This window comes from Antechinus flavipes, chromosome 3 (assembly GCF_016432865.1).
Source record: "Antechinus flavipes isolate AdamAnt ecotype Samford, QLD, Australia chromosome 3, AdamAnt_v2, whole genome shotgun sequence".
Taxonomy (NCBI): domain Eukaryota; kingdom Metazoa; phylum Chordata; class Mammalia; order Dasyuromorphia; family Dasyuridae; genus Antechinus; species Antechinus flavipes.
In genome coordinates, this window is record NC_067400.1 from 7,645,251 (window position 1) to 7,662,399 (window position 17,149).

At 42.9% G+C, this 17,149-nt stretch overlaps 1 protein-coding gene across 3 annotated transcripts in view; it reads right to left on the reverse strand.

The window, feature by feature from the left end:
- LPP (LIM domain containing preferred translocation partner in lipoma) overlaps positions 1-17,149 on the reverse strand; it is a 634,535-nt gene that overhangs the window by 290,051 nt on the left and 327,335 nt on the right. For all 3 annotated transcript variants that reach the window (XM_051991658.1, XM_051991659.1, XM_051991660.1), the window contains one exon: positions 16,554-16,676. In XM_051991658.1, the coding sequence (XP_051847618.1) occupies positions 16,554-16,676 (123 nt within the window). The remainder of the gene's footprint in view (positions 1-16,553; positions 16,677-17,149) is intronic.

Genomic DNA, 17,149 nt, shown 5'->3' on the forward strand with positions numbered 1-17,149 from the left:
TGCAAAATGAAATGGAGAAACGGCAAAGCCTCCAGTTTCTTTGCCAAGAAAACCCCAAAAGGGGTCAAAAAGATTTGGAAATGACTAAAAAACACCTAAAAATTAGATGGATTTCCAGAAGTCACCCTTTCATTGCAGAGCTATAGAATATTAGAATGAGAAGAAAGGTTATTTAAATGTTATTTGGTCTATTTTACAGATAAAGAAACAGACCCAGGAAGCGCCAATGATTTGCCTCTACACAGTAGGCAGCAAAAAAAATCCTTCCAATATTGGACTGTTCTCCCCCCAATATACTCCTCAGTTGCCTTCCTCCAATGTCTTAGATATTGATATTTAGAGCAATTCAGCCTTTAATCTTTTATGGAAATTACTTAGATAAATCAAAGTCCTCATCGTGCCAGGAAGCTTGGGGTACCACTCCTAATACTTATGAATCATAACTGATTGGCTTGCCAGGCTCCTTACAAAATAGGAATGGGACCTTGATTCCTTTAAAGGGAAAACAAAAATAATCAGAAAAAACCAATGACAGAGAGAAATGAGACTGAGACTAACAGATCAAGAATCAAGACCAGTACTTAGTCAGAGTTCCCAGGAAACAGGCCTTGACAGGGTGCCATTGAGCCAGAGTCCTGGACCTGCCACAATGAGATCATAGCTAGAGCTGAGGCCTGATATCTGTCGTCCAGCCTTAGACAATGATAAAAGCCCAGCACTCCCCGGACACTATCTCACAAATGGCCCCATTGGGGAGCCGACCAGTTCACCCGGGAAGAAGGACACCAGCAGCAGGACTCCCACTCATTTATTGCCTCATGTATGTTTGTTGTAGAACTGGCCTTGAGGGCAACGTGCCAATGAGAAGAAAATTAAACCCTTGTTCTTTTTCTCCTTTAGTTTAACCAAATCTCACATTATATAAGAAGGCTCAAATGCATCAACAGCTAAATGACAGGGTTTGGATTATTTACCAGGAGGGTGGAGAGTTGGGGAGGGAGAGAAGAAAAGATTGAGTGAAGAAAGCAATTTATAATGTTTTATTTGCTTTTGATCATAGTTTTAAAAGTCAATATTTACCCCGAAACATAAGAAGGATGAATTGATGAAAAAATCTCTACATACCTTAACAAAGAGTTAAGGGCATAATGAGTAAGTGAGGCTGGGAGGGGGTGGAGGAGAATTTTTCTAGCTCCAGAATTGGAGGAAATGGGCAACAGAGAGGGTTTCCTCTACAGGTGCAAAAAAGACAAAGCTGTAACTAGGGAGGGGCTCTTCGAGCTTTATCCCAGAATGCCAGAGTTTAAAGAGCACTGGCAATATTCTCCTGACAGTTCTACTTCAGGAGGCAAAACCAATGAATCTACAATGTCAGTAACAAGAAATAATTAACGAAGAATATAATGTCTTTTAACTATGATTATTATTAATCTCATCCTCCTCCTCATTGTCATAGTGTTCCATGCCCATCCCCTGCCTTTCTCCATTTGCTTCCCTGAATATGATTTTACCATGAATGACAGTCATAAGAATAATGTCCTGGCTGTTCTATCTGAACCTCTTAGGGTACACCCTGAGGTTTCTCCTTTTGTCTACTCTTATGTCCCAAAGCCTAGGACCTTCCTGTGCTCCAGAATCCTTCCTGACTCAACTGGGATTTTTGCAAGTTCTAAGTGTGGAATGAGGACCGGAGTTTCTGAAAAATTAGGTTGATTAGCAAATTTCAAGATATGCTCTGATCTCAAGCTTCATATACTAAGAGAATGGGCTACATCTCGCTAAAATTTTTGGCCACAGGACCAGTACTACCTCGCATAAAACAAGGATAAAATAATCTTCTATAATTTTTTTCAGGTTTTCATTTGTTTGTTTGTTTTTCAAGCTAGATATATTCTTGTCAAAGGAATCGATCTGGTACATGAGAACTAAAGTTTGAGATTCAAGCATCTGCTAAGCTTCTCTTACTGTGGTGATAGCCTATTGGTACACAGGTGGGCAAAGTGATTGCTCCACAGGTAGGAAGCATAACCTAGGTCATGTAACATTTGCTAGTCTCTAGATAACCACAGAGCAGAGAGGGAATGATGGAGAAATCAAGATCACTCACAGAACTAGTTCTGGCTTTCACTTTGAGGTCAAATTTGGAAACTCTTTTCCCAAAAAGATCTAAAAGACCCATCATAACCCACAAGGTCTCCAAGGAGATGTATATCTTGGAGGTTACCCATTTTGCCTTTGCTGGAAGAAGATTAAAGTTCAGGATAAGAATTTCAACTGAAGTGCTCTTTCCAGGATCTCATCACTGAGAAATGCTGGATCTCAAAGCCTATGGCAGATTGCCACATGCATGAGAAAGTTCTACTAACTGGTAAGGGAATCAATTAGAGAGCCAAGGAGGACTTCAAAAACTATTGGATTTGGAGAAAGAGAATAAAGGTTCAAAGGTCCCACTTATCATCTATGTGACATTAAACAAATGAGCCATCTCTTCAGGATCTGTTTATCTATCTGTATAAGGAGAAAGCTGGATTGGATTATTTCTAAAATGCCTTGTAACTCTAAGTCTATAATACTACAATCACTAATGGGTGGGTTACCAAATGATGAATGGGATGGGGTAGGAGAGGGAAGCACAAGATTTGGGAAAATATTCTACTGAGTTTGGAGTACTCATAATCCACGGCTGAAATCAAAGATCCCTGAAATTCTAAAGACTCAGTGGAAGAGCTTGGCTAAAATAATATCCTTTGGCTATCTTGAAGATCATTAGGACTTCATAATAATTTGGGAAATTACCCATGGAAAAATTGTATTTCTCTCAACACGAGCAATGTAAAACCAGATGTCTGAAACTCATTGACATGGCCCAATCAAGCAGCTCAGACAGCCTAAAAGTAGTCAAAAAGGAGGACTTAAAAAGAAATCACTAAAGCAGATCAAGGTCTTCTCCTTGCTATATTTTTTTTTCCCCGCCCCCAGGAGACCAGAACATTTGAACACAGGATGTCAAGGATGCTACTTTCCAAAGTCTACCTTCCCATCTAGCCTATAAAAATTGTCTTCCCATTGTCCTTTGGCTTTAATTATGCCCTAATTTATTTTTAATTAATAATTTAATAAATTCAATAATATTTTAATATTAATTAATAATTTGATGAATTTAATTATTCTCTAAACTTCTAACCCAACATCCCCAATGCATTTTCATGTCTATTTGTGTGTTAATGGCAATTAATCTCCATTTCTGATGTACTTTTCTATCTTTAACATGATGGACTTGATGATTATTTCTACAGTTTTTTTCTCAGAGTGTGCCTAGAAACAAGAGCTTTAACACAGCTACACGCTGGAACTCTTAGTCACAGGGCATAAACCCTAATCCATAAGATCCATAAGTATATGTTATAACAATGACAACAATAATAATAATGGCAATAACACCTCTGCAATATCTTTGAGGAGAGAGGGGAGAAAGAGAGGGGGAGAGAGAGAGACAAAGGAAGAGAGAGTCAAAGAGAGGGAGAGGAAGAGAGAGAGAGAGAAAGAGAGAAAAAGAGAGAGAGAGAGAGAGAGAGAGAGAGAGAAAGCCAGCCACCATTACACAAAGACCATTCTCTCTTTCTTCCATCCCACTTTCCTTTGTTTCTACATTTGAATGCCTCATTAAAAGATCAATTCAGCAATAGAGGGAGGTTAGAGAAAGCTCATTCCTTTGCATAGCCCCCCTTTTGCCCTGAGAACAGGCGCTTTAACTGGTGAAAGGGCCAAGCACCTGGAGGCATTTCTGTCTGTGTCCAGCGCTCTGATTTCATTAGTGAGTCATTCAGCTTGCAGAATTGCCACTTCCCAGGATTCAACCCTCACCAAAAAGCGTAAGAATGATTGAGAAAGGTTGCAGGCAATTGTCAGCAGGATTAAGGACTAACGTGTTAATATCATTAGCAGAATGGGATTAGACGCCCCCACATATACCCATCACCGACTACAGCTATCCCCTTGTGGTACATATAAGAATTTTCCTCCTAAGTATTTGTCATACACAAATAAACAAACAGAAATCAGCGGATATTTAGAGATACGTTTACCATTTTTCTGTTAACCTATTCATTTATCATCTCTGTGTATATATAGATACATAGATATGCACATATATAAGACTTGATGCTATATATATATACACATACATATTATATGTATATATATATATGTACTTATATGTGGGGGGTATCTATATATGATAATGCCCACATATATACATGTATGTATATAGGACACCAGCTAAATGATCATGAATACGATCCGTAACCCCATTTACTTCAGTTTCCTGAAGCTGGAGAAGGAAACGGCAAAGCCTTCCATGTCTCTGCCAAGAAAAGCCCCAAAAGGGGTCACAAAAGTCAGAAATGACTGGAAACAACTAATGCAGGCAGGTGGGTATACACCCAGCCACATACACAGCTGGCACATCTGCAGCGTGCCGGGCTTGGAGTCAAGGAGCCTTTCTAGAAAATCGCGCCACAGACACTTAGCAGCTACATGATCCTGAACAAGTCACCCACCCTCTGCTTTCCTCAGTTTAATCAACTGTCAAAAAGGGATAACAACCCTTAGCCTGCAGAGGTCAGATGAGATGAGATTTGTAAGAGGATTAACACAGGGATCCATGGAGCAGGTACTTGGTACAGTCTTGTTTCCTTCTTTCATGGGTTATGTATAATTTTCAACATTATACCAGATTATTTAATAGAATATGGGGAGAAATAATTTTTAAAGTGAAAAATCACTTTTTAAAACATATTTCCATTCCCTGACTTATATTTCCCCTTCATTTTTTTGGAGTTTGTTATTAAAATCAAGGACTATATTTTTAAAGTGCTTTGTTCGCACAACCCCATTAGGGACAAAGGACAAATTTTCTTCCCATTTTATAGATGAGAATGTTGAGATTGAAACCAGTAAAAGTGTCTACACCTAGATCATGTGTGGTACTTACAGCAAAGGTACAGTTCCTTTAAGACACGGAGGTGGGACCGGCCTGGAAGTGAACCAAAGCTGTAAGGGAACCGGCTGCTTTCTCTCTCGGTAACCCAAGATATCTTTCGTGTCTGACCAAACATTTCTCCCAAACTGCTCTCACGGCCTCACTTTCCTCTGACTAAGCATCGGCATCATATGTTTGTGGGGCATCCAGGCAAGAAGGCAACAGCTGTCTCTTCCCCAGAGCAACAACCAGCCCACAGGCCGGCCAAAGGATGCTTTTCTCCACTGGCCTCCTACCAACGGACTCTTTATGTCACCACAATCGCCCTGTAAATGATCAGCCCCATTAATAAGTCGCTTTTCAGAAAAGAGGCTGAAAATCACCCTGTCAGTTCCACTTTTGCCTTAGAGAGAAATTATGTTCCACAGTTATGCAAAATCCATATCCTGGCATTGAGACTCACACATGCCTGGGTCCCGGCTCACCGACAGGGTAATACCAAATAAAATCACTCTCCTTCCAGACCGGGTTCCAGTTTTCACAGCTCTTCTCATCAACAAGGATGTCCCTTCTGAGGTAGTTTATAATTTTTTGTCAAACACTGAGTTTGTGAGATCAAGTATTTCTGATACTTCTTTGTTTCATCTGATTTTCTTTTTTTCTCAATCTCTCTTTTAAAACCAGCATCTAATAATTTTAATGATTAATACTTTAGAATGAAATTTGGAGTTTTTAGAGCAAAACCTTAAGTCCTATTCACAATAAAGTTAATATGAATATGTGACTTAAGTATTTACTAAAAGGTTACTTCTCTTTCCCTGTCTCTGTCTCTCTGTCTCCATGCCTCTCCCTCTCTCTCCCTTTACCTTGAAATTTTAGATTCATTTTGTAATGAAAATGCCCATTATTTTGTGTCTCTATAGAAACAATTCGGTTTAGACCAAAACCTTATGTCATAGTCACAATAAAGTCAATATGAATACATGCCCCGAGTATTTACTAAAAGGTCATTTCTCCCTCCCTATCTCTGTCTCTGTGTCACTGTGCCTGTGTGTCTCTCCCTCTCTCTCTTTCTCCCCTACCTTGAGATTTTAGATTCATTTAGTAATAAAAATGTCCATTATTTTGTGTCTCTATAGCAACAATTTAGTTGAGACAAAAACCTTATGCCATAGTCGCAGTAAAGTCAATATGAATACATGACCTAAGTATTTACTAAAATCCCTATTTCTGTCTCTGTATGTGTGTCTGTCTGTCTATCTCTCTCCCTTACCTTGAGATTTTAGATTCATTTAGTAATAAAAATATCCATTATTTTGTGTCTCTATAGAAACAATTCAGTTTAGACCAAAATCTTATGTCATATTCATAATAAAGTCAATATAAATACATGACCTGAGTATTTACTAAAAGATTATTTCTCTCTCCCTATCTCTGTCTCTCTGTGTCTCTCTCCTTCTCCCTCTCTCTCTCCCCCCTACCTTGAGATTTTAGATGCATTTAGTAATGAAAATGTCCATTATTTTGTGTCTCTATAGCAACAGTTTAGTTTAGAATAAAACCTTATGCCATATTTGCAGTAAAGTCAATATGAATACATGCCCCAAGTATTTACTAAAAGGTCATTTCTCTCTCCCTATCTCTGTCTCTGTGTCACTGTGCCTGTGTGTCTCTCCCTCTCTCTCTTTCTTCTCTACCTTGAGATTTTAGATTCATTTAGTAATGAAAATATCCATTATTTTGGGTCTCTATAGAAACAATTCAGTTTAGACCAAAACCTTATGCCATATTTGCAATAAAGTCAATATGAATTCGTGACCTAAATATTTACTAAAAGGTAAACCGACTTCTCTCCCCTACCCCTCCAGATCATGTCTTCTTGTGAAGGGGCTTGAGTAGCTGAATGACAATATGAGCAATATCATGATGGCTACCCAAGATGGGGAGGTCATAGTGGAGAGTTCCAGCAAAAAAGATGATCCACGGAGAAGGAAATGGCAAAGCGCTCCAGTATCTTTGTCAAGAAACCCCTGTGCATGGCACTAAGGAGAGAAAGGACATGTCATCGGAAGATGAGCCCCTCGAGGCAGAAGGTGTTCAGTTCTCTACTGGGAAAAGGTGGGGGGAAATTCCAAGTAGCTCCAGTACTAAGACGAAGTGGCTGGGTCAAAGCCAAAAGGAGGCCCAATGGGGATTTGTGTGGTACAAAAAGAAAAAGGGATGATAGAGAATAAAATGGCTAAGGAGTGTCATGGAAACAACCAAACAGACTTTGAGAAATAGAGGAAGAAAGGAGGGTCTGGTGTGCTGGGACATGGTTTCAGGAAGAACAGGATGTGACTGAATGATTGAATGACATCAACAATGACATACCAATTTCTTAACAAACACACACACGTTGTAAATAGAGAAAGACATAGAAACACAGACATAGCTGTACATACAAGATCAGGTCCTGCCCATAACTAAGGCTAGAGGCCACTAAAGAAATGTAGATCGCTTTAATTGCAAGCAATGGAAGAGCTTTTGTACAAACAAAATCAATGAAATTAGGATGGGGAAAAAAAAAGGAAGCAATTGAAGGGAAAAAACGCTTAATCAAATATCTATAATTGGTATTGAAGAGGTAACTAACAGGAACGTCCAGGACTGATAGAGAAGTGCTCAATGATCTAAACAAACAGTTCTCAGAAGCAATTTTTCTAATCGTCAGTCTGGATAAATTAAATGGCTATCTATTACCCCCATGAGGAAGAGCAAAATCCTCTGGCATCCAAAGCCCTGCTATCCCAGGAACCACCCCACCCCCAGGAGGGAAGAAGAGAGGAAGGAATAAAGGAAAGAAGGGGAAAAAAAGAAAGAAAACAAACCATTTAAATATGAGAATGCCTTAATTTTGCAAATGTCATGTGTGCCTCTGAGTAGAGATGAGGCTAATCATTCCCAAAAAGAATCCGCTCACAGTGAACCAAGCAGGCAGATTTTATTTTTTAACTTTTAAAATCCAATCATGGAGCTGGCTAATTTACTCCAGCATTATCCAATCACCACAAAACCAAGGACTCAGCAAGTTTTCACAAACTGAGCCGGAGGGAAGGAAAGCAAAAACTTGCGAGGAGCAATCTAGAACTGCCTCAGAGACCCCCTGCCCAGGTCACTTCTTCTACAGTAAGGACACTGGAACCAAGGATTTTGCAGGGTCTCCTGGAGAGGGAGCAGTCCATGAGGGGTCTCTACCACTGCAGGACAGAGAGACAGAGACAGACAGAGCTTCTCTCTCTACATACGGGAACCCTTCCTTCACATGCGTGTGTGTATATACCACGCTGAATGATGATGTATTTACACAGCATTGTGCCATAATGCATTATTTTATATGCTATTAAACTTGATGATATTATCCCATATTAAATTATATTTTAGGCCATGTCATAGTCACCAAACATTTTGTAAGCCCCTTATGGATGTGTTCTGGCATTGGACTGATGATCTGGGTTCTCCAAAAAGTCTTCGTGTAGTTTTAAATGAGTAAAGCTTTGTTTAAACTATTAATATTTACAACTAAGACTAAGGACGCTGGATTCATTATCACAGCACATGCTGTCATATCATGGCCCCTGTGACCGAGGGCATCACGTCCCATCTTATGTCCTGTGGTATTATAGGGTGTCATTTACCCCATTCCCGACCTTAGCCAGACGGAATAAGGTAAGTGCTTCCCTTCCTCGTGCCCGGGGACCATCAGTAATCATTTGGCAATAACTAGTCCCCCCTCCCAAGACCGTTTCTTTCGGCTCACAGGGAAGCCTCACACGTTGGGGGCACGTGGTACAATGTCGGACCGAGCTCCACCGCAGAGTTCCAACTTCCCGCTGCTCCCGAGGACACTCCCACAGACGCAGCCGTTCTAATGAGACTCGGCGCCCCACCGAGATTTTAATGGCTGCCTTTTAGCCGCCCTCAAACTTTCCATTCCTGGAGGTGGGAAACAGGAGGAAGAACAGAGGCACCTCTGGCTCTTTCAGTGCAGGAGAAAGGCAATTAAATCCATTCTAAAAATCGCCCCCCACCCAGAAACACACATACACGTACACACGTCCATCATCATCATCTTCATCATCATCACCCACAATGCAGGGCGTGCATGATTCCCTCTGAGTCATATACCAGCTCGTTATTTATGGCAACATTTTCTGGCAGTTGTAGAGAGATCTGGAACGGCTATGGCCTCCGGCCGTGGCAAGCACCAGGGACTTCCATTGTTAGAGCTTCCTCCATTTCTCTTTTATTCCAGTTCACCCCGGGGTCCCCAAGGGTGCCAGGTGGCCGAGGAGCAGTAAGGTGCCGGGCAGGACGGATCGAGCACTTTCTCCACAAGGCCTGGAAACACGGCCCGGCTCGGGGTCCCTCAGATGAAAGAGAGAGCACGGAGGGCCGGGGGGGAGCCTGGAGCAGCAGCCCGCACCAGCATTTCCCTCTGCCTACTCCCAAACAGCCACGGTCGGGTTCTTAGCAGGATGGAAGCAGATCAGAAGAGTTTGATTCACCCATAATTCCTCTTTTTGATTTCACAAGAAAGTGATGAAATATTAAAAAAACTTAGTTACAAATTAATCACCCCTGCGGCACCCCCAGAGCTTCTCTGGGATTCAGCAAGCCAGCACACCGGACGCCGAAGAGAGGCCGTGGGACCCCACTGTGCGCGGCTCCATCGCATGGTTTCTAAGTCCTTAGGCCACATTAACTCTAAAAAATGCCTTTCAACAAATAGCGCCCCCCAGAAGCCATCACACGGCCTTGATGTGAACACGAGGCCCCATCCATGATGACTCAATTGGGAGTGAAATGACTGAGGTTACGACGGGCACCCACGACGCAAAGCCAACATGCAGCAGTTAGGTAGCAAGCCGGCTGAGTGACCGTAACTGGGAAAGGATGAATATAAATAATCACTTTTTCAGGGTGACTCCTGTCCCAAAGAGTCAGGCCGAGTCCTTCTGGGCCCGAAGAGTTCAGGTGAGACTCGGAGGGAGCCCGTCTGTGTCTGGGAGGTGAAGGATTTACAGCCACCTAATCACTCGGTTAAGGGCTGGCCTGCTCCGCCACTCTGGTTACATCCATGCACTCCCAAGGCCTCTTGGCAAGGACTTCGCCCAGCGTGACAGAAGCGAGGAAAGTAGCCTCCCCACTGTAATCCAGGCATTCGACTGGACTGACGAGAGCTTTCTCTTAACAAGCAGGGCGATGGTCGAAACTCAGTCAGCCTGAAGAGGGACCTACTCTGACCCTCCCGTTTAGCAGAATCCTTGGCGTCCATCGTGGATCTGTCCTCAAGTCCTAGGGAGAGCGGAGCTAAGAAATCTGAATGGGACCAGGGGTGCCCGATGTGGTTGGAGCATCATGGGAAGATGCGTTTGCTAATACTGTCGGCTCTTTTGGAAAGAAGACCCCTTATCTGCTGATGGGTGAAGGAGCTACAAGAAGTCCTTGTGTTCTCACCCCTTTTTTTTCCCATTGTCTTGCTGCTAGGAGTTGGAAACTTGAATTGTCGGGCCCGACAGGGCATGGATTTGTGCCCATTGCTATTGCTCCTTCAGATATCATAAACTATCATATTTTGGGCATATTTTTAATAATCTAATTTTATATTATCACTGATCAATTTTGCCAGCCAGCAATGGCAGCACAGCCCATTTGGGAGCCTCGTATTCTCTGATCTTCATAATGACAATGACAGCTATGGAGTCAGTCTAGCGGTATATAGAATAGAGTCCTGAATGTGGAATCTCAATTTAAACTTTGTCTTAGATATTTACTCAATGATGATCCTGACCAAGTCAGTTAACGCCTTACTCTCAGTTTGTTTATCTTTAGAGACTATTTGTGTGCTGGTATATGTTTATTGAACTAGAAACTTCCCCTGCTAGATCATTTGCTTGAATCTCTCATATTCATTTATTCAGAATTTCACACACACACACACACACACACACACACACACACACACAGCACCATGATTATTTGGTGGGGTCCATAGATGAGGTATTCAACCAGCCAAAGCTGAAAAAGTCCCAGAAGGAAAAGACATTGTTCCATTACAAAGTTAAAATGTTAGCCCTATTAGTACTTCCTGACAGAAGAATATGGACATTGTTTCCTTAAAGGCTCCTGAATTCTCCTTACGGTAAGGGAACACTGGGAGAGGATGCAGGTGGGACAGAACTCCCATGTTGCTCGCAGTGAGAAGAGGAAAAAGTGGTCCCTTCAGAGCCTTCCCAAAGTCTTCTGAGTTAGCAACCATCACATCCCACCCAGGGGCAGTTTTCAAAGTCGGAGTAATAGGACTTAAGGAGAGAATTAATGACAGGAAATTTATGGGCAGGAAGCAGAAGAAGCGCAATGTCTATTGTGTTGGCTGCCAAGGAAAGGAAACTGGGTTACCAGACCATGCCCAACCCACCATCCACAGTCAACGGGCCATCTGGGGAATCGCCAAGAGCCTTCATGGTCCAGGAGACGCGCCGTGCTGAGGGAGGGTCCAGAAGAAAGTTAGAGATTCCAATCAAGCTGCAAATCATAATGTGCGAGGGACTTATCTCTTTAGAAACCAGGAGCAAAAACAAATGAATGAATGAATGAATGAATGAATGAAGTAGTGAAAATCTGTTGTGGAACATCCAAGGTGAGCATCATGTTGTGTAAAGAGCCCTGGTTAATACTCAGACCTTCTATATTCTACATGTAGAACCTACAGGACCCTGATCTGGGACTCATTTTTCTCATTTAGAAAATGACTTGTTAAGACTAAATGATTTTTTGGAAAAAAGTCAGGAGGATCTGAGTTCAAATCTGGTCTCAGACACGTAACACTTTCTAGCTGTGTGACCCTGGGCAAGTCACTTAACCCCGATTGCCTCAGTGAAAAAGATTAAATGATTTTTAAAGCTCTTTATAGCACTAAATACATATATATATGCGCCTTCCAAAATAAGTTTCAGATGAATCTGAGGAGCCACAAAGTGATAAGAGAAGAAGGCTATTAGCTCATGCTTGTGCCTTTTATTCCAAAGAATTCTTTGAGGTGTGGAATAAAATTGGTAGATGGGCAGTGCCATGGATAGAGCACTGAACTGAAATCACCAAGTCCTTAGTGCAAATCCAACCTCAGACAGTTAGTAGAGATATGGGTCTTGAAAAACTTCTGTCTTCCTCAGATTCCTCAACTGTAAAATGGGTGTAAGAAAACTACCTACTGCTTTCTACCTCTCTCAGTGGCAGCACCATGGGGATTTTCTCATATGGCTCCTTCCCCAAGGGTTCTCTTAACTTAAGTAGAATACAGGCGCACGGGAGGAAGCAATGTTCAGATGCTTCCATCAGGAAGTGTGGTGAGGGTAAAGTGGATATTGAAAGTGCTCTGCAAACCTGAAATCTCTCTCTAAATAAAGAGGCTGCTGTTTTGTTGTCGTAGCTGCTGGACAGATGGAAACACTGAGTCTCTCTCAGACCTAGCGATTGTTGAGGGCGAGGGCCAGAGATATAATCGGCTCCTCGACAAACACCTCTCAGGTGCTTCCTCAGGGCCAGAGGGACCTCCAGCCCTTCTTCCCCTCATGTTTTCCTAGATCTCACCTTCTCTCTCCACAGGAAGCCTCGGGACCCGGGCTACGGGTTTCCTGGCAATCCCTGGCTTTATCAGCAGCTGCCCAGACCGGGGTTGTTTGTCTGCAGAAGGCAACGCAGACTAAAAACCTCACCGAAGATCAGGAGATATTCTGAGGAAGCCGCCTCCTAATGCAGTCTGGCAAAATCCTCAGGGGCGTGGACTTCCAAAGCTCCAGGGACCCTCAACGTCAAGGGCAAGTGCAAGCAAAAGAAGGCCGAAAGCAAGGCCGTTGTGGCAGAGCTCTGAAGAGCTGAATAAATCAAAACCTTCATAACCATGGGCACTCCTGCCAAAGATGGACCTCCCTGCTGAGCATCCATCCTCCATGAGCAAACAGCTCATGCTCAGATCTTCCCATAGGTTCAACACAAGTTGGCGACCCCAGCCCTTAATAGAGGAGGATTCTGGGAATTCTCCAGAAAATCCAGTGGAGCATAGAAGATGCCCAGTGGTTGCCCTGTATCTTTTGTTCTGCTCCCACGTGCTGCTGTAAATATTCCCCTGTGACCCATCTCCCTCACAAGTCCAGCTTTCCAGTCTTTCAGAGGATGCTCATGTCCCTCCTCTGCCTGTTTCCCAACAACCTTGGGGAAGGTTTTTTCCCCACTCATTGGAGACTACAGCGTTGGATGTTTCACAACCACACAAAGACGATGGAAATACATTGGTATTAAAAAGATAGGCCTTAATTTCAAAAGGAGACTTGGGAATCCTTCAGGAGTCATTTAGGTCATTTCCCTAAGAAAACCAGCTTGTTCTTCCCATCCTGTTCACTTCTGACCCCAGCTCACAGACAGACCTTCCAAGAAAGAAATGTCAATGAATGATCTCTAACAGAGAAGCCTCTGAAAAAAAAGATGCAAAACACTCATCCAAACAGGGCAAGGGGTCCACAATCCCGACCTATTTCTGTGGCTAAAAGTCTCCCAAGTATGACTTTAGTGGGCACAGGACACGACTTTTGCCTCAGATCCAATGTGTAGAATCGGATCACATCGACTGACCTTTGAATCTCTCAAGTTTCCTCACTGAAAAATGGGTAAGTAGAAGAAAACCAATTTAATAAAAACAGGACATTATTACCCAAGAATTATAAAGGGTTCACATCTATTGATTCTCTTCCACACAGGCTGGGGCCTAAGGAAAATTAATTCAAGTTTGGCTTACTAAGGAGATTTCAATGGAAGGCCCTGAAAACCAACAAAAGATTAGAATCAAATGATGATCCCATTTGCTCTACTCGCCATCTTTATGACTCACTGACCCATGTCAAACAAAGTCAATAGCATTTTTAGGCGCCTACTGTGTACCAAGCCTTGTACTAGATTGCAATTGTCTTCCCCAAACAACCCTGAAAAAAGTAGTTGTTACATGAGAATTTTATATTATATTAGTATTAATTATATTATATATTTATATAATATAATATATTCTATTATATATAGTCATTTATATTATATTAGTAAGCTGCTAGAATACAGGGAATTTCTAGTCCTTGCATATGTGTCCTCAGGGCATGGCACAGTACTTGGAACCAATAAATATATTTTTTTCACATAAACTAAAGTTTTCATTCCTTTGTGCTTGACCCCCACTCCCCAAGATAAAAATCTGGTAAAGGCCATCCCTTCTCTAATGTATCACAACCAGAAATATCCTGCCTAACCACCTTCTGTTTATGTGATATCAAATGGGAAGAGCTCTCCTCCATCACTAAGTCCAGCCCAGCATTTGTCACACTACTTGGAATACAAGAGTAAGCATTTAATAAATGCTAGTTGATCTGATTTGATGTCGAAGCTAGCCCCTAATATAGTGGTTTTCACCAAGCATGGACTAGAGTTGTGAAGGATGATGGAAGGAAAGCCAGATGTTGGCCATGGAGACAGAACACGGAGCAGTGATGTCCACGTGTCCACAATGGTGTCCATCCCAGGGCATGAGGACCGAGGATGTGGGCGGCCCGGCCCGTGGGCCACTCCTACAAATGCCCACTTTTCTCTGCCCCCATCCTAAAGCACTCTAGTCGTACAGGATGCTCTAAAGCACAAACACTTTTCTAATGAGAAATTTCAGCCCCACTCTCTCATCTTTAAATAGTCAGGTGACTCACCCATTTTTGAGATGTTCTGTGGATCAAAAAAGGAAACATCAAAGATAGGCATTCACAGGAAACCTTTCTAGGACTTTTCAAGTCCCTCTTAATTACAACGCGACACATTTACCCAGACGTCATCATCTTTGGCACAAATTTTTAATATTTTGTGTGTGCAATTATTGTCCTTACAGCATATAATTATGTGAGCCAATAAATATTAACACATCTAATTCAAACTCACCAGAGCAGAGATAATTCGGGAAAAAAAGACTCCCCACCCTTAACTCCCTCCCTCCTCCTCTGTGCCCAACTATGGCAAGAGGAAGGTGAGGAAGCGTCTTCCTTTCATTCCTAAATGGAGAACAGACATGGAGAAAGAACAGCTCCCCACTCTCCCCCACCCCCCGCCATTTCCTGCATGTTCTAATTTAAGTGAGTTTTACTAGCAGCGCGGTGATCTCACTGTGTTTCCTTCGTGGGAGAAAGCATCTCTTCTGGAGAATGGCAGGAAACTATCATCCCCAAGGAGGGGGATCGTCCCAGGGCTGATATCCTCTGCTGATAGTCACTTATGAAAAACTGTAAATCTGAACTCTATGTTTACAATGTTAATGGCAAACCTTCAAGGGTTTAAGTAGGAGATGAGTTTATTTGTTCCAAAAGGGAACGGATTTATGGTCTCAATAAAACCCGATAGCTTCTGAGAGGCATGTGGAGGCAGACTCAATGAATTAAAGCTCTGTTAAGGGGTATGGGGAATGATGACAAAAGAGAGGGATATCTTTAGAGTTCACAGCCATCTAAAACTTTGGAGGAAATTGCTCAAGAAAAAGGATGTAACCGTTTGTTGAGCAAAGACTGTCTTTTAGAAGATGGAATTTGGGAAAGAACTACCGAGTTTTACTCAAACTCCATAGGGGAAAATGGTGGAAAGAGCAAAGGATCAGAGATCGGTGGCAGCGAGAGCAGGATTGACCAGCAAGCTCATCTCTCACTGACCAGGTAAGAGATTGAAACAAGGCAGGTGAGGTGACTTAAGCACCTTTCTCTCCAAGTGGCAGAGTCATCCGAGAAGAAAGCAAGCCAGAATTTCTGGCCCATGTGACTATCATGGAGTCCAAAGAGAAAGACTGAATGGAAATTAGAAACACCCCTCGAGAACAGAGCTATTAGCAGAGGGGTCTCACCGCCCTCAGTTGGGCTGTGTAACGTTTGCTTGATTCTAGAGGTGCCTGAGTCCCCTAGCTTTTGCTGATCCCGCTGAAAAGATGAGGGGGCCCCGGTCCATACTGTCTCTCTCCAGTGGCCCGGGATCACTCTAGAATGGATTCCGGAAGCCATTGTGAGGCCGGGTGGCTGGGCGTGCGGGAATTGCCTTCATTGAAAGGTGGACATGGAAGGTACGACCAGAGCAAAGATGGGAAGCCCGGGATTCCATCCGCCCCATCATTCAGAAATACGGGATAATGCTCAGAAAGGTCAAGGAGAGGGACCCAGCACAGCTAACAGTATTTATTTCATCGGGGAGAGCTGTGTGCTGAAGGCCCCTAAACCGGAGGGAGATCGTGCTAGGGATCCTCCCACCAGCCCCAGGCCGATTATTCATGTCATAAAAGCTTCTCCCGTGCATATGTATGTTACATAACATGCTAACTTAGCTCCCTTGCCCTTAGAGGAAAATCAATCAATAAAATTAAAAGGCTGGAAAATTGATGTTTTTCCTTCCTTTCTCTCCCATCGGTAAACTCATGGCTGAGTGACTTTTGATAACTGAGAACACAGCCCCAAGAGGAGAGCTGGACGCTTACCTGCTGCGGCCTCGGCTTGTAAGGGGAGCTGCATTCGAGGTCGGCCAGGATACTGGTCAAGGAGTCAATCTCTGCATCCAAGCTGGAGCGGCGTTCTTCGAGGGTCTTGCTCCCAGGATTCACCTGCAAAGGGAGAAATCCGAGGGTCAAGGAGAGCACCGCGATGGCTGCCTTGTCCGGCTGATGTCACTACTAAATCTCACTTGGGTCATTTTGTGTTTCTAGATGTGAATGTCGTTTCCCTTGATAGAATACAAACTCCCTGAAAGCCGAGGCCATTCCTGCGCTTTTGTGTTTGCCTCTAAGGAAACTAGTGCCGTGGACAGGGTGGCCCTTACTAAACGTTTGCTGATTTATTGATCAAGCCAAGATTTTTTGAAACACTTTCAATTTAAAGAAAAAAAAAAAAACATTTTCCCATTTATGATCTCACTTCAAATGCCCAACATTTCTCTGCTACAGGAGGAACAAGGACCAGGGAGCATATTCAAGAGAGAGAAGATGACACGCTTGTTCCATTGCTTGGAGGCAGAACTAGGATGGGGGACAAAGCCATGATCCCAGGGAACTGAATTAATGACAACACTCGGAGCACT